At 39.0% G+C, this 25,338-nt stretch overlaps 1 protein-coding gene across 1 annotated transcript in view; it reads right to left on the reverse strand.

Moving 5' to 3' along the window:
- Positions 1-207: 207 nt before the first annotated feature.
- MSH3 (mutS homolog 3) overlaps positions 208-25,338 on the reverse strand; it is a 139,091-nt gene continuing 113,960 nt past the window's right edge. The window contains exons 21-24 of the mRNA XM_059694214.1: positions 19,252-19,438; positions 15,831-15,960; positions 7,984-8,149; positions 208-5,361 (exon numbers count right to left, since the gene is read on the reverse strand). Coding sequence (XP_059550197.1) covers positions 5,253-5,361; positions 7,984-8,149; positions 15,831-15,960; positions 19,252-19,438 — 592 coding nt within the window. The 3' untranslated portion in view covers positions 208-5,252. The remainder of the gene's footprint in view (positions 5,362-7,983; positions 8,150-15,830; positions 15,961-19,251; positions 19,439-25,338) is intronic.

Raw genomic sequence — 25,338 nt, forward strand, 5'->3', positions numbered from 1 at the left:
GTAATATATATTGATTTTGATATTGATCTTAAAGTTCAACGACTCTTTCCTCTGTCATCTCCATTCTGTAATTGTGCCCATCTAGTGAATTGTTTTATTGCAATTATTGCAGTTTTCAGTTCTTACATATCAATTTGGTTTTCCTCCCACTCTAAAACATGCTTTATTTTTACTCAGAAATGCATTATGGATATATTCCCAGATAAGTACATATCAATTTACTTTATTCCTTTTTTTAAAAATGTGGTAAAATACACAAAATTTACGATTATAATCATTTTTAAGTGTACAGTTCAGTAGTGTTAAATACCTTCATATTGGGTGCAACCAATCTTCAGAACTCTTTTCATCTGACAAAACTGAAACTATATCCATTAAATAATTCCCCATCCCACAATACCTCCATGGTTCTTTATTATAGCTTATATATGTTTTTTGCAGATAAGTTCTACCTTTCCATTCATTTCACTCTCTCTTTTTTTATTTTATTGATTTTTTTTAGAAAGAGGGAGAAACATCAATGTAAGAGCATTGGCTGCCTCCTGCACACCCGCTACCAGGAGTTGAGCCTGAAATCCAGACATATGCCCTGACTGGAAATCGAACCAGCAACCTTTTGGTGCACAGGGCAATGCCCAACCAAGTTAGCCATACTGGCCAGGGGAACATTGTTCCCTCTTACAGCTAAGCTGTAATAGCTGATTTAAGGTCATTGTCGGGCCCTAGCTGGTTTGGCTCAGTAGATAGAGCCACAGACCACAGACTGAAGGGTCCAGGATTCAATTTTGGTCAAGGGCATGTACCTCTCAGTTGGGACGCATGTGGGAGGTAACCAATTGATATGTCTCTCTCACATTGATGTTTCTCTGTCCCTTCCCCTCCTTTCCACTCTCTCTAGAAATCAATGGAAATATATCCTCAGGTAGGATTAATAAAGTCATTGTTGGGTAAGTGTAACATTTGAGCCATCTTGAGGTTGGTTTTTCTTGCAAGTTGTTGAGATTTTCCTGATTCTTTGTATATTGAGCAATTTTTTTATTATTCCCAAATGTTTTACATATTATAATTCACTGGGTTTTGTTTGGTCAGTGTTTATTCTGTAGTTTTAGCTGCTGATCAACCTGGTTGGTACAGGCCATACATTCTGACCTGCCATCAGTGGGCTATGGTTTTATCACTTGAATTTTCAACGCCTTTGCAATGCTCTTGGATCTATCTCACTTGTGCATCACTCAGGTGGTCAATGTTGGACCTGGTGGTAGTCCACCTCGTAGCCAATTCTCAAAGCCTTTAACATGTTGTCCTGAGTCAGTTGCATGCATGAGCAGCTTGGAGTTGAGGTAGGACTCTATACACAGCTTTCTAAGGATCTTTTCCTCAAGCTCCCTCTTTTAATGTTTTCTCCCACACTCTCCTGAGGCCAAAAGCCTGTTTTCTTGGTTGTCTAGCTAGAAAACTAGAAATCCAACATTGTGTGATTTCTTACCTGGTCTATTTAGTCAAGTCATGTCTGTCAGTTAGGTCCAAATGACAATCCATCATTTTGTAATAAATTATTTGATACCCATAGCAGTTTATAGTTTATGAAGCTCTTTCCCATTCATTTTTTTAGTGACTCTCAGAACAATTCTATGAGATAAGCAAGGCTTTTACTACTATTCTGGTTAAAACTTTACAGAGGAAAATATAGAGTACCAGAAATGTTTTATATGACTTCTTCAAAGATACTAAATGTCAGCGCCAGCACCAGAAGTGGTCTGCTGGCTCTCTGTCAAGTGCTCTTTATACTGAACCGCAGAGCCTTTCATTGTATGCACATCATATGACATCATACACAGTGTCAGGCACGTCATAATTAGATGAATGTCCTTAGAGCCAAAAGAAAGACACAAGCACGGCAGTACCTCAACAGCCTATCTGATAACCAAGACGGGTGCTACGTGACTGATGGGTGGGTAGCATATACAGCATGATTGCACCGGACAAAGGAATGATTCACATCACGGGCAGGATGAAACAGGCCAGCAACAGATTTCATTATGCTACTCAGAAGGGCACACGACTTAAACTTATAAATTATTTACTTCTGGATATTCCATTTAATATTTTCACACTAAAACTATGGAAAGCAAAACTGGGTAGAGAGGACACCTGTATACTAACTATCGTGTTGCAAAGAGGAAATGACCATAATTATAAAGTTAAGTTAGAAACCACAGGTGGTAGTAACTCAAGTTCATTTCTCTCTCCACCTATATCCCTGGTGTGGAACATTAAATAGCACTTTATGATTAATATTGATCTTGGAACTCAGGAAAGGTCAACACTAATTTGGAGACAATGTTGGATTCAATCTAGTCTTCACTCTGGGATTCATGCAGGGGACACTGTTTTACTAGCTCCATGACCTCTAGCAACCATAACCTACACAAACCTACACAAACTATCAGAAGAAATTTTTATTTTTTTATTGTTTTAAGATAAGGTAGACCTCTGTATGGATTCTGAATCCCTAGTGAAATGGTGTCTTAATTATAAAAAGACAAGTCTTTTCATTGGATTTCTAATCTGAAAGGGTTTGGTTTTTCTTTTCTCTTTTAACTAGTATTATTGGGGTGGGGGGGTCTCTAGTATGCCCTGCTTTGTCCTAAGCGACAGGTAAAGCAGAGGAGAGACAGACCAAGTGGTTGTCAATCCAATGGCAAACACTGTTGTCATGTAATCATTGAGACTAGTGGTTCACAAACCTGTCTGCCCATTAGAATTACTTGGGGAAGCTTTAAAAAATCCTGGGCCTTGCCTCATAAAAACCTGTACAGCAGAATTATCCATAATAGCCCAAACCCACAAACAACCCAAATGTGCATAAGCTGACAAATGGATAAATAAAATGTGGTATATATATAAAATGGAATCATTTTCAGTAATAAAAAATGATGAAGTCCTGTCACATGCTACAACATGTCGAATCTTGGGAAGAGTTTGCTCAATGAAAGAAGCCAGATACAAAGACCACATATTGTATGGTTCCATTCAGATGAAGTGTCCAATATAGACAAATCTATAGAAAGCAGATTAGCGGCTGTCTAAGACTAGGGACTTTGGGGAGGAATAGAGAGTGACTGCTAATGAGTACAGGTGTCTTTTTCAGGGTGATGAAAATGTTCTAAAATTGACTATAATCAAATGCAAATCAAACCCACAATGAGATATCACCTCACACCTGTTAGGATGGCTATTATCGAAAACACAAGTGATAACATGTGTTGGCAAGGGTGTGGCGAAAAGGGTTGGTGTGAATGCAAATTGGTACAGCCTCTATGAAAAACAGTATGGAGGTTCCTCAAAAAATTAAAAACAGAACTACCATATGATCCAGCAATCCCATTTCTGGGTTTATCTCCAAAGGAAATAAAATTAGTATCTTGAAGATGCCATATCTAACTTTAGAACTGGTGCCCAAGTTTGGTGTCTGGAGTACGTACCCCAGCAGTTGCATCTTTCCTGCCAGTCTCCATGGCATCTGTGCAATCTTCATGACTAGGACTGTGCCACAACCTCCCCTTCAGCAGCTCAGGAACCTGGCTGGAAACGAGCCTCACTTGAAGGACAGTTAGCAGTGCTGGTCTTATTCCAAACTTGAAGCAGGCCCGACCTCCTGCAAACTGGCTGGCTGGCTAACATCCTGCATCATGTTAGAGAATCTACCTTATTACGTCCCACACTGTCCCCTGCCAGACACTAAATACTGCCACTGCCTGGAGACAATGCACCTGGAACCCTCACCTGCTTGAATGTCAACACGGGCTGGGCAGGCCAGATATGGCCTTAATGTCCACTTGGACCTTAGCAACGACTGCTGGTCCCTATGGCTCCCTCAGGCCTGGCCATGACACTCCAGGCTTCATCTCCTTTTTCCTTGCTGCCCTGCTAGTAAGGGTACCTTTGAAATCTTGTTAGCAAGAATATAAAACATTTAAAGTTAATACATTGTTTAACAAGTATTGTCCTTTTTAAAAATTTTACAGCATAAATTACAATTAAGTGTATTTTGAAACATTTTTGAGAATTTCTGGAGGGATGATGGAATCAATCAAACTACATCACACTCTAACACCAAAAAGCTGGGAAATCGGAGGGCTCAAGTGTGAGTCCCCTTCATCCTCCTGGGGAGCTATACTGACTCCCAGGTCCAGGGGTCACTGGTAGGGCCCCTGCAGGAAATAATCTGAAAAAGGAATTAGAAATATGCCCATCAAATGTGTGGAAGACATTGAACTGAGCAGCAATAATAGATGTGTGGGAAATAGGATGGAGAGCCTTCATGGAGAGCAAGATCATATATTTAGAAACAAAACGTACATGGATATGAGAAGCCAGATTGTAAATGCTGAAAAAATCCCGGGGACACAGATGAGCATGTGTTGCACTAAACATGCAGGGCGGGAGAGCTGCTATCGACCAACTGAGCTGGAAGGCTCACTACAGAGAGCGTACCGTACATTTGTATGCTGGTTATTAGAAAGCTCCAAACTGAGAATAAGGTCAGTTCCATATATTTTGTAAAGAAGCAATCTTGGTTCCATAATTAAACTTTAAAAGTAACAATTGCCAGAAAGTTGAAAACCCCAAAATTCAACAAAACATTATAATTCATAGCAAGTATTCATGTTTACTTCAATAAATGACAAATAATTTCATCCAACAATCTTTAAATTGCTTAAAACTGCTAATATTTAAGTTCAAATTTCATACGATTTTATTCCTTCTGTGTTCTAGTTGCTAAAAGCTTGATAAGTCTATTTCTTATCAAAAATTTTTATGCCCAGAGTGAATAAACTGGTGGTTTTATAAAATTATTTTAGTTCAAATGAAAAGGTAAATTTTTGCCAGACATTTCACCCAGTTGTAAGTTATCTAAACTGAAACAAATATAAATTAAATTTTTATATCACTCTCTAAAAACTTGAGGCTTTATTTAGGTTTTAATTTTATGTGAAGCTTACCGTCCCTGAAATTTTCTAATTACTTAAAACACAAGTCTCAACATTCAAAAGTGTTTATACTTTAAATCAGGATGACAGGATGCCGGGAGCCTGAAACAGACTTCCTACACGAAGCCGTCTCCCACAGGAATGTCCCACGGTCTTATTCTGCGCTCACACAGAGATGGGCTGTCACTGGAGGGCTGTTTTGTACAGTTGGTGTTTTTAATTCTCTAGTTTTTGTTCAAAACAAAGACTTCATTTTAATCAGAAAGAGAAATCTGCCATGTCTTCCATTTCAAACTCGTCTGTCCACTTTCGCAGGGCTTTTGCATCCGTTATCGTCCATAATTTTGTAAAACACTTTCGCCTTTTCCTGGAGAGAAAATAAAGTACTACTTATTTTATAAATGAAATGGTTGGGGAACAATACATCTCACTGAAAGCGATGAAGAGTCTGTGACACCAGAATCCCAGCAGGGCTCTGTGGGTAGGAGGCGGTGTCAGCGCCAGCCTGCTGGTGACCGGGAGTTTTCAGCGCTGCTGCCCTGATCAAGGGGCCAAGGTTATTGATCAGCAGCACCATTGCCTCCAGGGAGGGACAGCCAGCTTCCTCCCTTTTCTCCTAGTAACTCAGCCAGAAGCCGCAGATGCTCACAGGATTAAAAGCAAAATTGATTTACTAAAATAAAGCTAGCTAATGAAAGAGGGAAATGCCAACATAACACAGACCTGCTTTTTTTCAGCAGAAAGCAACCCAGTTATGTGTTTGGGTCTGAAGCCAGAGTATCTGAGTTCTAATTACCACCACTAACTACCTGTGTGACCCTGGTTTCTTGGGGAGTTTCCTACCCTCACTTGGCCCCATTTTCCCCAACTATAACAAGAGGATTACAACAGTACCTCTCTCACAAGGTTGTCATGGGATTAAATGAGTATGTAAAGCAACAAGATAAATAACTGGGTCTATGCCACTGCAAATGACTGCCCAGACTTGTTTCTGTGCACAGTAGGTATTCAATAAATATTAGCAATTATAACAAATCCACACCAATGCCCAAGATCTGGCCAATAGAACTGATGAGATAAGCACTTTTAGAGAAAAGGTAAAATAATAAATATAGTTTCCTGATAAATCATCAGATTCCATCCCAACCAACCTCTTCCTGTAAGTCTCTGTCTTGTCAAGATAACATTCTTGATTTCAGAATGTTACACATTAGTTGGAGGGGGTGGTACTGGAGGCAGCTGATCAATGATTCTCTCTCATTATTGATGTTTCTATCTTTCTTCCTTCCTCTCTGAAATAAATAAAAATATATTTTTTAACATTTATAAATTATCTGTGAATTTTATCACTCTCACTTATAGGCTATACAGTAGCAACAAGTGTAAAATATATTTTGACACCGAGCAATATATCTTTTGTAGTAATGTTTTATTCTAGATTCTTTAGGGGGGGAAAAATCATAGTAAGACAACCAAAGAGTAATTAAAGTTGTCTTTGCACTTTGCAAAAAACTAGAGCTAAGTTAATTTTTAAACTCTCATAGATGATTGTTTTTCTCTCCGGAAAATTTTTATATGAATCTATTTTGCAACAAATGAGAAATAGGCTGTCACTAGTTACATCACTTGCTTCTAACTGGGCACTGCACAAATGACCCAGAAGAGGATGTCAATGGAGAGAGCTACATGCTGGGCAACCACCATTTACCATGCAGGTGCAGAGTACAAGACAGAACCACAAGACAAAGAAAGAGGAGAAAGAGAGGTTGGTTGCACAACTGTGCTTCAGTATATAAGTTTGCAATTGATTCTTTAACTATGTATCAATATTTAAATTTGGTGATGACTTCCAGAACAAAAACATATTATTACAGTACAGTAGCCAGGCAAGATTTTCTATTTAACCCACAATCTGTCTACTCATATAGCTGCTAGCAGACCTCCAGGCCCTTCCTGGCTGTTGGCCAGACACATCAATTTCTTTCCATGTAGGCCTCTCCACAGAGCAGCCCACATCAGGTCAACTGGCTTCCCTCAGAGCAGGCAAGCAAGAGCGCCCAAGACAGAGGCCACTGTCTTTTGTAATCTAATCTCAGAAGTGACATGACATCATTTTTGCCATATTCTATTCAAGGGAAGCAAGTCACTGGGTCCAGCCTACACTCAAGGAGAAGAAATGAACTCTAGGAGACAGGGATCTCTGGTGGTCATCTTAGAGGCTGCCTACCAGCCTGCACAGCAACCTACCTCCCAGGCAGACCAGGAGTGGGCCATAGGCAGATGAGGAGCTTATGTTGTTTGATAATATAATCTTACATTTAGAAAACAAAAGACTATACTTTTTTATTTATTTATGTGATATTTTCCTGGGAATGTATTCCTTCCAAAGTATATCATGCGTGGCTTTATATTAAGATCAGTTTATATATTGACTACATACAGGCTGGATTTCAAGGGCAAAGGGTGGAATGCATTCACATGTCCAGGGGACAGAGAGAAGTCAAGATTAGAATGAAAAATCTGTCAAAAACAAATCCACAAAGTGACATGTAGATATTGACTATACTTACCTAGTTACTAATACTATTATTTTCATTCATGTCCTGACAGAATCCTTAATATCTGAATGCAATATATGAAAAATAGAGGTACCCCAAAGATTTTATATATTGGGTTTTTTTAGTAATTTTTTTGTATAAATGAATATTTTAGGCAACTAATGTGTTGTCACATGTTAAGGAGTTAACGTGATTCTTTAGAGAAAATGAAAGGAAAACCAATTTAATAGATGAAGATCTGACTAGAGAAGCAAATTGAATTCACATAAACTTCGGGAGAACTGCTTTCATTTTACTGTAATTAAATATTTCAGAATATTTGAAGAGGTGCTTAAAGGTAGATCTGATGTTCATTTACAGGACAGTCCTCTTCCTTGGACAAAATGGAAGGTTTCATAATAAATTTAAAAATGCAACACAATGATTCTGACCTTTTCATATTTACTAATCCTTCCAGCTCTTTTGACTTGCTAGCTGCTTTCTTTAAAATTTCTCCAGGGACATCTGCTAGTTTAGCCACATTTAGTCCATAACTCCTTGCTGCAATTCCTCTGGTTATTTGATAAAGAAAGGTGACAAACTCGGGGGCTTCTTCGCCTACAAAATAAAAAAAGGAGATGAAGAAAACCATGCCTAAAAGTTCAAAGAAATTAGATTAAAGAAGAAATATAAATTCTTAAACTTTATTAAAATTTACGATCTGAAAAAGAAACCCACTGTTCCTTATCACCTGTTAGCTCCTTTGATCAAGTCTACATATCCAGAAAGAAAAAAAATGCTGATTTGAAAATGCTTTTGCATTTAGGATCTTTTAGCTTAAAATGGTTTTTAAAAATGATTCATTGCAAGTTAAGAAATAATTACTTTTATGCTGCAAACTGAACGATTTGACGTGAACATCTATATAAAAAACAGAATGATCTGATACATGCTACACTATAATTTCTCCTTTAAAAACAGATTATTTAAAAAGTGTTACTCAAAGAAATAATGTGTTCAGTCTTATATGTATGCATTCTGATACATAAGCTGTTTTTAAAAGTGCCAGCAACAAGACAACAATAAAAACAGATAAGGAAATATTACATTACACAGTTTAAATATGATTGAGAAATTCAGGTTCATTAAATAACACAGTAACCAGAAGTAGTATATATAGAAATGGATGCTGTTCAGTACCATGCAGATCCCACTGAGCGTTTATTGCCCCAACTGTTAGAAAGCTGTTGCCTCGAGACCCTTAGCTCTATGCCCTCTTTAGGAATTGCCTTAGCTGAAGAGAGTGGCTTCACCCCAGGTCACGATCCACCGTCTTAAGCAGCCTGCATCCAGTGACTGACTGCTACGCAGGGTGGCAGGCAGCCTCTAAGATGACCTGCCTCCCAGGGTTCACACCCTGTGCCATCCCCTCTCCTTGAGTGTAGGCTGGACCCAGTGACTTGCTTCCCTTGAATAGAATATGGCAAAAATGATGTCATGTCATTTCTGAGATTAGATTACAAAAGACAGTGGCCTCTGTCTTGGGCGCTCTTGCTTGCCTGCTCTGAGGGAAGCCAGTTGACCTGTTGTGGGCTGCTCTGTGGAGAGGCCTATATGGAAAGAAACTGATGTCTCCGGCCAACAGTCAGCGAGGGCCTGGAGGCCTGCCAGCAGCCAGTGAGTGAGCTTGGAAGTGCATATTCTGAGGCCTGCCAACAGCCATGTCGTTGGGCTGCGAAGTGGATTTCACTAGTTGAGCCCTGAAGGGGCTGCTGCCCCAGTCAATACCTTGCTAGTAGCCTTGTGAGAGATTGGAAGTGGAGGTGTCAGCTCAGCTGGCCATGGAGTCCTGACCACAGAAGTTAGGAGATAATATGTGTTGCTATTTTTTTATTTTTTTAAAAGTAGGTTTACAGTTGTGAGTATATAAAAGTTTACTCTTGTATTATTTATTGATTAGTGTATTATTTTCCTTATGAACTGTAAACCTACTTTTAAAAAAATTTTTTTTCGTTGATTTCAGAGAGGAAGGGAGAGGGAGAGATGGAAACATCAATGATGATAGAGAAACATCCATCAGCTGCCTCCTATACACCCCACACTGGGGATTAAGCCCACAACCTGGGCATATGCCCTGTCCGGGAATTGAGCCCTGACTCAAACTGGGTTAGTCCTAACTGTCCTGGTTCATAGGTCAAAGCTCAACCACTAAGCCACACCAGCTGGGTTGTGTTTGCTATTTTAAGCTGCTCTGTTTGGGAGTAATTTGCTGTGCTACAGTAGATAACTAATAACGGGTTTACGGCCTGACTCCCTCGCACAAAGCTGAGGTTACTCTGAAGGACCATCCCAGCCTCAGAGCTCTCGGTAGGGCTGGCGGAAGCCTCCCGGCTGCCTCACAGCTCCATCCTGCCCAGCCCTGTCCTCAGGTGTTGATCGCGCCTGCACTCCTCCGTAAACCTCTGGCATGCAAATCTCAGAGTCAGCTTCCTGGGGAACCCAGTCCATCACACATATACATACATATGAATTAAAAGCTTTTAAAGAATCGGGATGTAATGAACTACAATAACTCAAACACAATGCTGCATATAGTTTGATCTGTGATAAATCTGAAGCACCTCAGCATTATGTAGCTTTTATTATCAAATTCAATATAATTGTACTGTGTTGCAAAAATGTCCAACATGAACAAGATTTACAATGATTTCTGCTACTCTAGTATACATATAAGTTTATCATCAGACTTTTCTCATGCATTATTTCATTTCGTAAATGTGTACGCATTATTCTTTTATCAGCTAAAAACTAAAACATCAAAAGAGTGAACACAAAGAGAAACTGGATAATGGAATTTTCCTTAACTTCCTCTAAGAATTCAGCAACAGGAAAATAATAGTACCTTTCTGAGGGTGGGTGCTGGCAGTGGGAGGTGAAAGAATGCAGACACCCTGGGGAATACAGAGACTAAAATTTACATTACAAAGCACTAAGAATACCTTTTGCCTCCAAATAAAATTTAAGGAACACAAAGAACAGGTGAGGAAGTGGGTGGGAAAAGATAAGGAAAAGAAGCATGGAGAAGCCAGTGCCTGCTAACCTGGATAATATTTTATCCTCAATGCTCACAAGCAAGACCAGAAGGGAAGTGAACAGCAGTAGGCAATCAAAAGCAAACTCTTCTCATCTTCATCACTTCAGCTGGCTTAGTCCCAACTGATCTCCCTACCTCTGGCCTCACCTCTATAACCTAGCCCAGCCGTGGGCAAACTACGGCCCGCGGGCCGGATCCGGCCCATTCGGCTGTTCTATCCGGCCCACGGAGCTGAAAGAGCGGCGGGTTCTCTTGCTCTCCCCTCCGCTCCTTCACCGGCAGCAGTGTTAACATGTATTAGTTCACACAAACACCCCATCCATGCTTTTGTTCCGGCCCTCCGGTCCAGTTTAAGAATCCATTGTGGCCCTCGAGTCAAAAAGTTTGCCCACCCCTGATAGCCTCATGCTGGTTTTTCTAAAAAAAAGATTCAATCATCTGTCTGTCCATTTGTCCATTCATCATTCATCCATCCAATTCTGAAAGCCTACTTACTAAACGCCACAAAACCCTTCACTTAAACATTGTTTTGCTGATGGCATTTTTCTTTTCTTTTTTGCTTTACATATCAGATATTGAAGTATGGTAGCAACCATTTCAGATTGAAACTGTAGTTTAACTCTAACCCTGTTGTTTGGCTTTGAAAGGGCGAAGGCTACGCCCTCCACCTTGCCCCAGGGTAAGGGCTATGCCCTCCATCTTACCTTGGCCATGTGCTCAGCAAGCTTCTTCCCGGAAGATAGTCAAGGGAAGTGCACGCCATCACTATGACCACATCCTGTGTAATGAGACACCGACTCGTGCCTGGCCAATCGGCAGGGCCCACAGTCCTTTCTCCTCCCCTTACCCCAACCCCCTATAAAACCTCTCTCCACACAGAGTTCTCTCTCTCTCGGCCACTGGAGCTTACCATTGCATCGGTGAGTGTGGCAGGGGAGCCAAACCCGGGTTTGAAATGAATGACTCTTTGCTTTTGCATCGGACTGACGGGCTCCCTGGGGGTCTTGGGAACTTTGAAATCTGGGCACAACAGGCTTAACAATAGAAAGGTTATTTTGATTTTCTGAATTGTATAAATCATCCCATTCGATTGAATGCCTTATAGATTGAATGACTATCCCATTGATTATCATACTGGTCTTAGAAAGCACATTCTACTGTACCTGGAAACAGGACAGCACAATTACCCTAAATTGTTTTAGTGGCCACAGGTGGTGCGTTCCAGCTGCCTCAGTGGTCCCGAGACCAGGACAGCACAATTACTCGAAATTGTCCTGACAACTCAGTGGTCAGGAGACCCGAGGGCTCTAGATAATGTGTTTCTATCAACTCAGTGATCCGGAGACCCAAAACTGTAATTTAGATAACATGCCTAAGTTTAACCCAGGTTACCCAAGGACTCTAGATAATGTATTTCTGTCAATTCAGTGACCCCGAGACTGGAAACTAACATGCTTAATTCTGCTTCTGTAATCTGCTTTTTTGGGAGCCAGGTGCCACATTCCAAACCCTGGGATGTAATCAATACCTTTGTGATTTTTGCCTATATAAGTCTGGCTTTGCCACCATCTTATTGCTATGAGATTTGGGAATGGCCCCTCATAGTCCCGGATTGCAATAAATGTGACTCTTTAATTCGACTTCTTGAGGCGTCTTTCTGTGATTCGCGGGGTACATTACAACAATATAGTATATATAATATATATAGCTATAAAATGTTTTTTAAATTTAATACAGCTATCAAATAGAGATAAATATATAAAATATTACATTGTTCTGAATAATTTATTAACAAACCTCAGTACTAATTATGGTAGTTTTCACATCATCAAAGTAAATAAAATGACCACTTTTCATAATCACGAGGGGGAACTCTTTTTATAGATATGTTCTACCTCAAGACTGTCTTTTGCCCCTGTCCTTCACCCCTCTTTGATGGGGAAAGAAGGGAGGGAGGGAGGGTATGTAATATAAATGTGGAGATAGAGAGAACCAGATGGGACAGAAGATGGTAAAAACAACTCATTTCTTTACAGCCTCAAAATAAAAATTCTTGGTAAGGACTTTATTTGTAAGCTATGACCATTTCTTAAATGGATATTATTAAAAGCTTATCTGACACTGCTGAGAGTCAGGGAAAGTAATAATTCATGTTTCTGCTTGTTACAGGGAAACAGCAAAATCCGTTTAAAGCTAAACTTCTATAGGCAGTTATTAAAGAGATGTGTCCTGATCAAATACATTCTGAAGTCCCTTTAAGACTGAGTCATTAAAATTTAGAGGAGGGTGAGGTTAGGTGACTTGTCCAAGATTTTATAGACTGGAAGATCCAAAAACACAGGTCTCTTTCAGGCCCACTGCTTTATCCACCATATCATGGGAAATAGATAAAGATAGCATGTTGGAAGGGTATTTGGAGCATTTTACTGATAAGCTATGTACGGCCTCTCATTTAGACAGAAGAGAAGTTAGGTTAGAGGTAACGGATGAAATATATATATATATGAATAATATTGGAAGTGAGCAGGCACTGGAGCATTGCTTCAAATGTTTGAGTGGAAATGATTTTCAACCTAAAATTCTAGCCCTTGCTAAATTATAAATCAAGTATAAGGTACAATGGAGACATGTTCACTCAGGCAAAGTCTCAACAATTTTACTTCCTTTAGTTGATTTTACTTCCAAAATAAAATCTATTCCACCCATAAGAAAACCCTACTTTATAAAGGAGTTAACTCCTTGACCATTTAACTTGGATGTGTTCTCATATCCAGCTCCATAAGTTGATTACAATCTAGGAAGATCAAAGTCATTCCTGCCATTCTCACTTCTAAGAACTGATTTAAGAATAAGCATGTGCCCTACATTGTTCGAACCAGTGTGAGTTCAGTGTGGTTCAGTTGGTTGAGCGTCATCCTGGGCACCGAAAGGTCACTGGTTCAATCCCCGGTCAGGGCACGTGGGTTGCAGGCTCAGTCTCCAGTAGGGGAGTGGGGTGCCTAAAGCAGCAGATCAATGATTCTCAATCGATGTTGTTCTCTCTCTCTCTGCCTCCCTCTCCCTTCCTCTTTCTCTAAAACCAATGTTAAAAACAAACACTTATTTTTTTAATAAAAAATGAGCATGCGATTCAATTCTGAAATGAAATGGGACAATGAGGAGATGCTAGTGAGCACCTGAGAAAAGTTCCCTTGCTCCTGAGACAGAGTCACAGGAAACGCTGATCCCTTCTCTTCCTCTGGACATTGTCAAGTCTGGATGCAATGCCGAAAGGGCTGCAGCCTTCCGGCCACTAGCCTGATGATGAAGGCGGCAGGGCAGGCAGGCGGAGCCTGGAGAATTGCGGAGGAGCTGAAGCCTACTCCTCCTTGGAGGTTTCTGTAATGGGAGACCGTATATATCTGTATTGTTTGAATCAGTGTGAGTTCAGTGTTCTGTTACTTGCTATCAAATGCACAGTAGAGAGGGTAAGAGAATTCCTAGGCTGGTGGCAATGGCAGGTCTCAGGACAATGTTTGGGCAGCTGAGGGGGTAATCAGGTCAGCTGAGCAGGAGGACAAAGGACTCCAGGTGGAATGACCCCAATGGGAAAAAGTGGAACCAGTAGTTCAATCATGTAGAAAAATGTCTAGAGAGGTGAGGTGCTTTACAAAGCTACTGGAGAAGGGATATTCAACCATAGATGCAAACAAAGCAATGAAATGAAAAAGTAAAAACAAGGCAATTATTACCTTTAAGAAAATAGAAAATGTTGTAAAAGAAAGAAAATGCACCTGTCTTCATACCTGGTTCACGAGTAAGCCATACTTACTGGCAGTAATAGTGAAAACAAGGAATACGAATAAAAATATCTAACAACTCTGCTGGGACAATAGAGGAAGAGAAAGCCGAAGACCTCCATCTAACACAATGAAAAGCCAACCACTATTAAGCAAGTTGATGAACCAAGAGAGAGGAATATACAAGAAATGGAGGAAAGAGCTGAAAGCAGTTGCTTTCAGACTGGGGTGGGGAGAGAGCATGGAGGGAAGGGACGGAAGCAGGGAACTGCTGCCTGGTAGCTTGAGCCTTTAAGCATCATCTAATTTTTAAAGTTATGTTATGGATAAACTTTCAAATCAGTAAAAATAAAATGCCAAAACACAAGATGTAAGGCTCGGGGTTAGTAGTTCACATCGAATGCTTATCACTGACCCTTCTCTATTGGTGAACCCTGTTTTGTTTATCCCACTGGGTCTTAGCTTCCAAGCTCCTCCTGTCACTCTGGATGCAGATTAATAGATACGAAACTGCTTCCATGAGAGAATTTATCATGTGTTTTTCAAGACTGCATGGTGGTGAAAGGCAAGAATTGCCCAATATTACTTTATCTTAGGTCCAGGGCTTTGTTTTATTTGGGTTAATGGCCTGATTTCTTTTTCAGATCCATCCATATTGCTCTTCCAAAATAAAATCTGGACTTTGGAGTGTCCTGGAAAAGGGATTTTCCATTCTTGCACATCAACTGTGTAAAGCATCACTGGCCTACAGGCTGGTAGCTTTAAAAAATTAGTGCTACAGGGGGAAATTCATGCTAAAATCTACTACTATGCATATAGCACTTGAATTTGTTTTTGTCGGCTAATGATGTTCTTTTTTCATAAAATGTCTCATTTCTGTGACACTAATAGTAAGTGGAAAGCTCGGGAAAATGCTGTAATCCCACATGGAATCTAGCAGAGTGGGAGAGAAGAGAACCCCGCCAGCAGAGGACTGGATTCTAGGCTCAGGTCATCCCCCACCCAGATGGTCGACACGGGCAAGCCACCTCACCTGTCTGAGATTCGATTTCCTTGTCAAATAATGTTTTGGGTAAAATATTGGGTATTTCAAAAGATGACAAATTATACTCTCCACTTGACTGTTAAGGACATCTTTCCTGAGATGAATCTAAGAGAAAAACCTAAATGTCCCTCAACCCCACCCTCTTCTTGTGAAAAAATGAGGTGAGGAACACCAAGAAAAGACTCAGAGATGGAAAGGATAAATGTGAATTCTATTTGACCCAAAGCTTAAAGAAAGTTAATTTGGACAAAAGGCATTTACAATCAACATTTACAGCTTTTATTATTACTAAGAAATAAGTTCATGCTCCTATAAACTTTAAGTTATTAAACATGGAAACCAACAACATTCTAGTTGTACCTGTTAAGGAACGTTTCATACCTGTATCTTGTTTGCTCTCATCCTCATTGACCAAGAATCCCATGTGATAATTCCCCACCTGTTGTGAGTAACTTTTCTCTAATTCACAGACTGGCGGATAATGGGTGACAAACAGGGTTAAGGATTCCACCTAAAGTAATAAGACATATAATAAATGTTATTTTATTTTTAAATTTTATGTAATTTAAACTTTTCTCCAATTTTCTGTTTTGAAAATTTTTTAATCTTCATTAAAGTTGCAAGAAAAGTAAAATGACATCCGTATACTCTTTATCTAGACAACCATTAATATTTTGCCACATCTCCCCTTCTTTCCTCCTTCCCCACTCTACACACACGCATATACATACACACACACATTTTCCTGAACGATCCGAAAATTAATTGCAGACAGTATAACATTTCATCCCTAGATACTTAAGATTCTTATCTTCTAAGAACAAAAATATTCTTCTACATAATCAGAATAAAATGTACTATACTCAAGAAATTTAACAGATATATTACCATTTTAGCTAACATATAGCCTATATATTTCCCTAAACTGTTCCATTTGTAAATGTTCTTTTTTTAATCAAGGATCATGCAGTGCACTTAGTCATGTCTTTCAAATTTCCATTAATCTAGAAGAGTTCCCCAGCCTTTTCTTTTTGTCTTTTATGACATTAACATTTTTGAAGTATCTAAGAGAGCTGTTTTGCATAATGTCCCTCAATTTAGCTTTGACTGATTGTTTCCTCCTGATTAGATTCAGATTAAACCTTATTGCCAAGAACATCACATATCTATGTAGGTGATATATCCTTTTCAGTACATCAGGTGGCTCATATCAACTTGACCCATTATTGGGGGTGCTAAATTGGATTATCTGGTTTAAGTGGTTGTTCAGAAGATTCCTTCATTGTACTGATACCTTTCTCCTTTGTAATAAATAAATATTTTGTGAGGTGATACTTTGAGTCTCCAACCATCTTTCATTCAAAGGTTTTACCACCTATAGTCAGTGCCGGAATCAGTTATTATTATGGTTGCTACCAAATCTTGTGTTGTGCTGTTTTTTTTTTTAAATTAACTATATAATTATTAGTTGGCATTCTATAAATAGTGCTTTACCTTATCCTCACCCTACCGTCACCATTTTAACATTTATTTTCTATTTTTTGGTATCAGTACAGAGTCAATGGATTCTGTAATAAGCATTATTTCAAAGCACACATTATTATGTCTTATAGAAATCCCTATCTTGAGGGAAGTACACACCAAATCATGGTCTAGAAATTAGTAGAAGAGGGTAATTAAATTGAAGAACTCCAGTTCTGATTCATCTGCCATTCGCCCTAAGTCAGAACATGGGTCTTTTCCCTTATAACAATTACAAACAAAGCTATGAAGGCAGGATTTCTTTGACAAGATGCTCTTAAAATCTCCATGGTGCCCTTCCCTGAGCTGATAGGCATTTCTGGCCAGAAGACCTAAGGGTTTGTGCAACAGCACTATTTCCCCTCAGGGCCGCATTCACTCACAGCAGCAATGCACAGCCTCCCCCGTTACTCCTCCCCCATCTCTCTTCCCCATCTTAGCAATCAAAAGACACCATGAAAATAAGTAATTTCATCCATGAAAAGGTTGGAGACTTTTGTTCCAGAAGAATCTTCTTCAATAACTTACCTCTAAAGTAAATTTTATCTAAAAATAACACTCTCTTCATTAACATTTACTAGCAAATATCCAAAAACTGCTGGAGTAGTGACAAATTCAATGGTGTCATAATTTATTCCTAAATGAATCTTTGAAATATCAACAAACTGCTTTTGATGGCTTCCCACTTCCCACACTGAATCAGGGCTGGCCTCTGTGGCCCGCAGAATGGGGCGGCAGTGGCAGTGTGTGGCATCTGCGACTAAGTCGTAAGAAGCACTGAGGTTTCGGCCTTGGTCTCTTGGGCTGCTTCCTCAGGGGAAAGGCCCACAGGGAAAGCAACTGAGGGCCCTGGCCAAACACCAGCACCATGTCACTGTGCCACACTGGAAGAGGACCCTCCAGCCCCGAATGACTACCTGAATAGGGCCAGAGGAAGGGGGGCAGGGTCTGGGTGGAAATGGGAGACAGCTATAATAATCTATATATAAAAAGCCAGCGACTGGAACGCCAGAACAACTGGAACGCTGGAATGACCGGTCACTATGATGCCCACTATGGCCAGTAGCCCGATGAGGGGGTAGGACCGGCCAGCCAACCTCCTGCAGCCCCTCTACCCAGCCGCTCTGCCTCGATCAAGGGCGGGGTGGCCGGCCGACACCCCACACGGCCCTTCCTCCCTGGATGGCCCCACCCCCAATTACCCCAGCAGCCCCTCCCCCTGGGCTGGCCCCACCCCTGATCACCACCCCCTACCCCAATAGGGGGCAGGGAAGGCTGGCCAACCTCCTGCAGCCCCTACCCCCAGCCAGCCCCACCCCAGGTGGGCCCCCACCACCCTGATTGGCCCAGCCAGCTTTGTCCCCGGCCGACCACCCATGCCCCCCCCCCCCCGCAGGCCGCTGGCCCCCAATTGGCCATCCCCACCCCACGACCCCTCCCCCTGCCCCAGACAGGCCGGCCGGCCAACCTCCTGCCATCTCCCCCTCACGATAGGCCCAGCCCCAATCCACCGATTGGGGCCGGGCTGGCCGGACCCCACCCGTACACAAATTCGTGCATTGGGCCTCTAGTATCAACAATAAAAAGAAAAGAAAAGATTTTAAAAATATGCTTCTATTGCCTACTTAAGAAAGAGGGAAAGAAATGGAAGACACAGAGACAAAAGAGTAAAAAAGCAGAAAACAAAATAGAAAAAGATACACTCAAGGCTCAGGGGCAAGTGACAGACAGAAAGGGAGGGAGAGACCAAAATGAACCAGGACAGAGAGTAAATAAAAGGTGAGAGTTTGAGGGAGATGACGATTGAAAGTTTGACACTATCGAAATTTCATACTGAGATGCTTAGAAATGCAATCTGAAAACAGATATGCGGCGTAGGAGGGAGGTTACTGAAACACAGAAAGACACAGAGATGAAAGCAAAGATCTTACATCGAGATCTTTTAGGCTACTGTTGCAAAAAGTAAGTCACAGGGTAAAAATGGCACTATCTTCTTTTTGTTCTTTCTCAAGGATCGGGTTGCGGGTGGGTGGTTCCTGCTCTCGGTATAGAACTTGCCACGAATAATAAGATACAGCTCTCGGGGGGAAATACTGCCAGGGAGGCACATCAAACACTATTACAAACACTATTTAGGGCCAACCTATCTGAGCTCAATGTATAGCATTCGAATAATCAATTGCTGTAACAAAGACGATTTTGAATATTTAGAAACTGAAGTCAGAAAAACAATTTGTATAGTCTATACCATTTATGTACAAAAAATATGTAAGATACTTACATCTCTAATAAAATACTCAAGTGTAGCATAAGCTATGGCAATTCCATCGTGGGTGCTCGTCCCTCTTCCTAATTCATCCATGATAACCAAGGACTGTGATGTGGCTTTTCTTATTATTTCTGCTGTGTCAGTTAGTTCTTCCATAAATGTACTTTGTCCTTTATATATATTATCTGCAGCTCCCATCCTACACATAAGATGAAGACAGATTTTCCTCTGAACTTTATTAGTAAATGAGGCATTATTTTCTGAACAATAAATATAAAAGATCCTTAGGGGTCCATACACTTTGAGCCAATAAAAGCTGAAATTACATTAAACAAAAAGAAAACACGTTGGATATAGAATGTCCAGCATCACAGTGCCCCTGGCAGAAACATCCTGGATAGAAGAATTAGTGCTGAGCAGAGCTCCTGCAGAGAAGGGAAACTTCTGACTCTGCCCTTTTCTGACCATTCATTTCAAACCACAGTTTTGGTACTCACAGGGGAAAACAGTGCTTCTCTACGCCACTGTGTTCAAAATCCACAAGTACTAGGATACTGTACAATTAAAGGTTTTTTCCAGAGTTGCCTTGATATTTCAAATTAAAGTACCATGTTGAAGTAACTTTCTTAAGATAAAACTTTTTTACTGAAGCTAGAATTATGGAGGTTTAGTAACCTCAGACACCTAATAGAGGTTTGACTTTATGAAATACAGTTCTCAGAGATGTCAAGAAACGAGTCCAAAAGATGTAAGGGTTTCTTTCCTGTAAGACTTCTTGGAGCTTTGGATATCCTGCCACACACTGCATTTCCTAGAGGAGGATCTAGCCCACAGCTTTTCTCTAACATTTAACCATGAACCCCTACAGCCTACACCATCTCCCAGGGCACCTTGTGATGACAGAACATGTTTGGTCGATAGAGCACATTTGGAAAAACACCAATTTAGTACAAAAAGAACCTGGAAAAGAAAGGAATAATTAGATAGCACTCACTCAAGGTCATGCAGTTGATAGAAAACCTAGAATTCAGATTTTCAACATGCTAGCCAATTTTGTGAATTCTGGTAACTATTTTCTCAGCAAAATGCCTTCATAGTTTTGTTATAACAGTTCACATGAGACCTACAGAAGCATAATGTAACTTTTATTTCTGAAGAAACCGAGTTCTCACCATCCTGTGGCTAGAGCCCTGTACAGGGCAAAGGAGAGGAAGTGAATATCCCCACAGATCATGGAGCCTTAGGAACCAGTGACATTTAGGACCTGCAATTAATTACAGCATCTATGATGGAGTTGATATGGTTTAACGAGCATTGCTGTCAACTTTATCCATTTTAAAATCAGTAACTTCTCAATTTATGGAATGTTGCTAGCTTAGGAACATTCTGACTTTTTCAAAGTTCAAATACTGTTATTTACTCCTCAATTTTCAATGTTTACTAATATTTCCCGAACCACAAAGCGAGATTAAACTTGCCCACCGCTACAACCATTCTGAATTCTTCAGAATCATGTTTGACCCCCATTTACACTGACTGGTTGTGAGCTGACAAAAAAAAAAAAAAAAAGAACAAATACCTGGCTGATAATAAAATAGCTCTGGTAAGGCAAATATTTTAGGGGGTTTATGATTTTCAAGAATTAGAATAACAAGCAAATAATGAACAGGATTTCAATGCAATAGTTTAAGTGCTGCATTTAAGGGCTCTCTGAAAACCCTATAGTGACAGAGTGGTCTCACTGGCAATGGCAGGGATTGGAGAATGCTATTGGGAAAGATATTCAAAGGTCAGATTTCAAATCAGAGAGAAAGGATGAATGACCAGAAAAAGATGCTAGCTAATTGGTTATTTCAGAAAAAAAAAAAAAAAAAAAAAGATGTGTCCCAACCCAAACTATATTTTTAAAAACATTATATGGATTTAAAATTTTAATGCAAAAATAGAAACCAAAAACACACCAAGCAGTATAGATGAAATTTAATTTCTAGACAGGCAGGTGGTTGACTTTATGTACCGATGTGTCTCATGGTATTATAGGTTTTGGGTCTTTAGGAGGCCAGACCAGATGTCACAGGATCTTAGATGTATATTTCTTAAACAATGGTTCCAACTTTACTATTAGGCCAGTGGCTTTCAAATATCTTTTTAGCTGTTAAATCCTTTGCTCAAATGAAATTTTACAAAGGAATTCACTCTGCAGATGAGATCAAAGGCATACTGATTTGGTTAAAAACCTAGCACTATTAGGCCCTTTTCCCCATCTGTGGGACTCTTAAAAACCTGTGGAGATCAGTTTGAAAGCCACTGCATTTGGAGCCAACACATTTTCTATTACAATTCTATTTTTCACTGCACCTGATGATAAAGTCGAAATGCTGCCAGGAGATGCTGAAGAAATGCTGGCTCATTAGCCAGTCACTAAAGCCACTGGGGAAATATGTGTTTGTAACTGGGGGAACTGTTCACCATGGGTAAAAGTATTTTTCTATTAACTTCTCTTAGGAAATATATAGTGTGTTTATTTTTACAATAAATTTCAAAAATATAATGACTTTATATGATTCAGATGCACACAGAATTTTATCACTTAAACACATCTTCCTTTTCATCTTTGCTACTAGGAAACAACTGTATAACATTTACATTACCAAATAGCAACCCTGACTTTATCTTACATTTCTATCCTTATTTCTCTGATCCAATGTCTCTGGAGACTATATTACTCTTATAGTATCTCACTCTATTGTATATATTCCAGTAAGCTGCCTAAAATAAGTTTCTGGAGCAAGGTAGGGCATAAATTAATTAATAAAAAGTTTGTAATTTCTTATTAACTCAACAAGCATTTGTGATACATATTACAGAACAATGATTCTGAAATTTTTCAAGTGTTAAAATATGTTAGAGATTTAAAAGAATTCCAGAACATGTTATTATCATTCTGTCTTTATATTAAAATGTAGTGAAAATGCATTCTTTACGTTTCATCTTAGAGTTAGTTTGCTCTGAATCGACAGGTTACGTTATGTGATTAAGAAAAAAAACACACTGATATTTTTAGGAGTGGCGGCTGACTAATCTTTCTAATCCCCCTATTCCCTTCTTGCCTATAACCCTTATGTAGGTCAACAAACCTTAATAAAGCATTAATAGAGGAAATAAATTATTACTTTTTTGAATTAGTTTCTAAAATCAAGAACATTTTCATGAAAATTTCAAGAGGAGTTTGTTTTTATGAAATCTTGATATTCTGAGATAACATTTTAGACGCTGCTAAATTATAGCAAATGGGGTGAGGCTCTGTCCCTTCAAATCACAATCCCTGGGCCTATGCAAGAAAAATGCTAACATGAGTTTTGATATACTTTAAGTGCTTTTAAAATAATGGTGATTTTTTAAAATATAAATAAATAAAAGTTACCATTTTTAGGTGTGTAATTCAGTGGTATGAAGCACATTCACAATGTGGTATAGTCATCACCACTATCCACTAGCAGAACTTTTTCATCATTGCAAAACAGAAACTCTGTATCCATTAAAAAGATAATTCCACATTCTTTCCTCCCTTAGCCCCTGGTTGCTACAATTCTATTACAATTTTGGGGAATGTTTCTGCAGCTACTAAACCTGAATAATGATTTTTCAAATAAAATAAAGAAAAAACGTCTTTCTGTCTCTATGAATTTGTGTATTTTAGGTTCCTCATATAAGTGGAATTATACCCTATTTGTCCTCTAAGTGCTTTGTATAGGAGGATTTTTATGTCAGCTTGTTTTGTCTTCTTTTTGAAATTGAAAATATTCAATTTCACTTTGCTAAAAAAACTGCAGAATTCTGTGCAGTATAAGTATTAATATTTCTTGGGGGTTTAAAGTTCAAGAAGAGAAAAAGCTGCAAAAAAATACCAATTATTAAAAGATATGATACTGTATGCTATTTAAAAGGCATAAAAATATAAAATAGATCTGTAATGCATTTAATGAAGCATTAACCCAGAAAATGAATGAAATCACAAATGATTTATCACTATATGTGTGCATTTTTTAAGGCCATATACCTAAACAACAATGATTTTCAGGTGGTAAAATTACAGGTGATTTTTTTTTTCCTTTTCAAGCTTTTCTACAGTTTTAAATTTTGCACAATGAGCATGCATTACAATGAAATTAGAAAAACAAATGTTATTTTTAAAAATCACAGATACATTTAAAAACACTTTATAATCTTTTGTATCATTACATTAAGACAAAGTAATTACCAGGTTAAATAAATAGCTTTCTTTCACCAATATCAAAAATACTTTATTAGCAGCAATGAAATTATAATAGACAAGAAAAAGCTTCCTTTCGCTAGTATAACTGTTTCCAGTTAGAGATGCAATCAGATCACACTATACTATATAGTCAATTTACAAAAGCTCCAACACTGAACTGCAAATATAGTCAAGCAAAAACCACTGCAGCAATCTTTCAATTTCAGTTTAAATATTACTGAGAATCAAGACAGCAATCCAGGAAAATGCCGAACTTGTATTGGCTCACGAGAAACCATGTTCACTGGACCATCTACAAAGCATATGCAGACCATTTATGAAAGACAGGTGTTTTCCTATCAAAGGACACCCATAATGTACTGACGGGGCAAATGATTCTTAGTCCCCTCTGTGGGAAAGGCCCGAGAATTTCAAAGAAAAATAATTAACAGAGCAAATGCTCTTTACCAGCTTTAACTATATCTGTGAAAACTACAAATAATTAAGGCCATCAAAGGAAGGATAACAGAGTAATCAATAAGATCAATGGAAGGGAACCCAACGCAACCTAAAGATTGAACTTCACATTATGACCTCAAGCAAATCACAATTTTTCGGATTCTGTTTTTCCTTCTGTAAAATGTCAAGAATTAAAATTGAACAATGGCTTCTAAATCTGGATATGTTTCCGATTTAGGTTTTGAATACACAGTCCAAGGGTCCCCTTCATCATACCGATCACAATAGTATCTCCAGGGGATCTGCACTGAGAGGACCTGCCTAGGACCTGCACTTAAAATCCAACCAAACACACAAATGGTTATGAGGCATTAAGTTTATATAACCACTTCCCATCAAAAAGATGAAGTGAGGTATTTCCTATTGGCTACGACATGATGACAGGAGCTAAGTAAAGCACAGAGACATTCATAAGATTAACATTTCTGATGCCAATAAAATTAATAACAGCCCTCTCATTTAGTAAAAAATCATTTACCATGTGGTTTTTAGTGCTGGTATTTACTACTAAGTAGAAGAATGCACTGATTCAAGGTGTTTCTTCCTGTCCAGAAGGACATGTGTTCTTTAGCGGAGTAGAAATACTCTGCAGTAGGTGCTCAGTCAGTATTTGCTGACTAAACTAAACTGGGCAAACTAAATTGGGCAAACAAACCAGTTATCCACACAAAGGCAACCATTTAAAATAATTTAAGCATTTGAATGCCTATTACCTTCCAATTTCCTCTCAAAATAAACACACTGGTGCCATTCTGAGTACACAGCATTCCTGAAGCTGGGTGCCAGAGAGAGTTTACATGGGCAGCATGGCATGAAAATTATTAACCAGGGACCACTTAATATAAAAACCCTTTTGTACCAACATTTAATTGACATAAATAGAAATAAATTATGCTGAGAGAAGCCAATTGTTTTTGCTTTTTTTTAAACCAAAATTAGTAATTCATTGTCTTTCTAAAACTTAATTACTGAGTCTAAAAAGTAGAATGAAGTTTAAATTTGCATTTATCGGGATAATAAACAACAGATCATTTTTCAGTAATGTATTCAAAGATGGTAATGATCCTTAGAAATGTGTGTCTAGAAATAGGTCACTGATGAGTACATATATGACAATACAATGATATAAATATACCAATTAGAGCCCAGTGTGCATGTTTGCCAAAATTTTACTTTAAAATAAATGCTTCTTATTCAGGAAAAGGTTCATATGAGGTTACAACATTCAGGGGGAAAAGAAAAATTCCTAAATTTTTATTTTTTGTTTACAGCTTTCCACACATTTATTTAGACTTCTTATAGCACAGTGCACGGCATATAGTAGG

This window comes from Myotis daubentonii, chromosome 4, assembly GCF_963259705.1.
Source record: "Myotis daubentonii chromosome 4, mMyoDau2.1, whole genome shotgun sequence".
Taxonomy (NCBI): Eukaryota; Metazoa; Chordata; class Mammalia; order Chiroptera; family Vespertilionidae; genus Myotis; species Myotis daubentonii.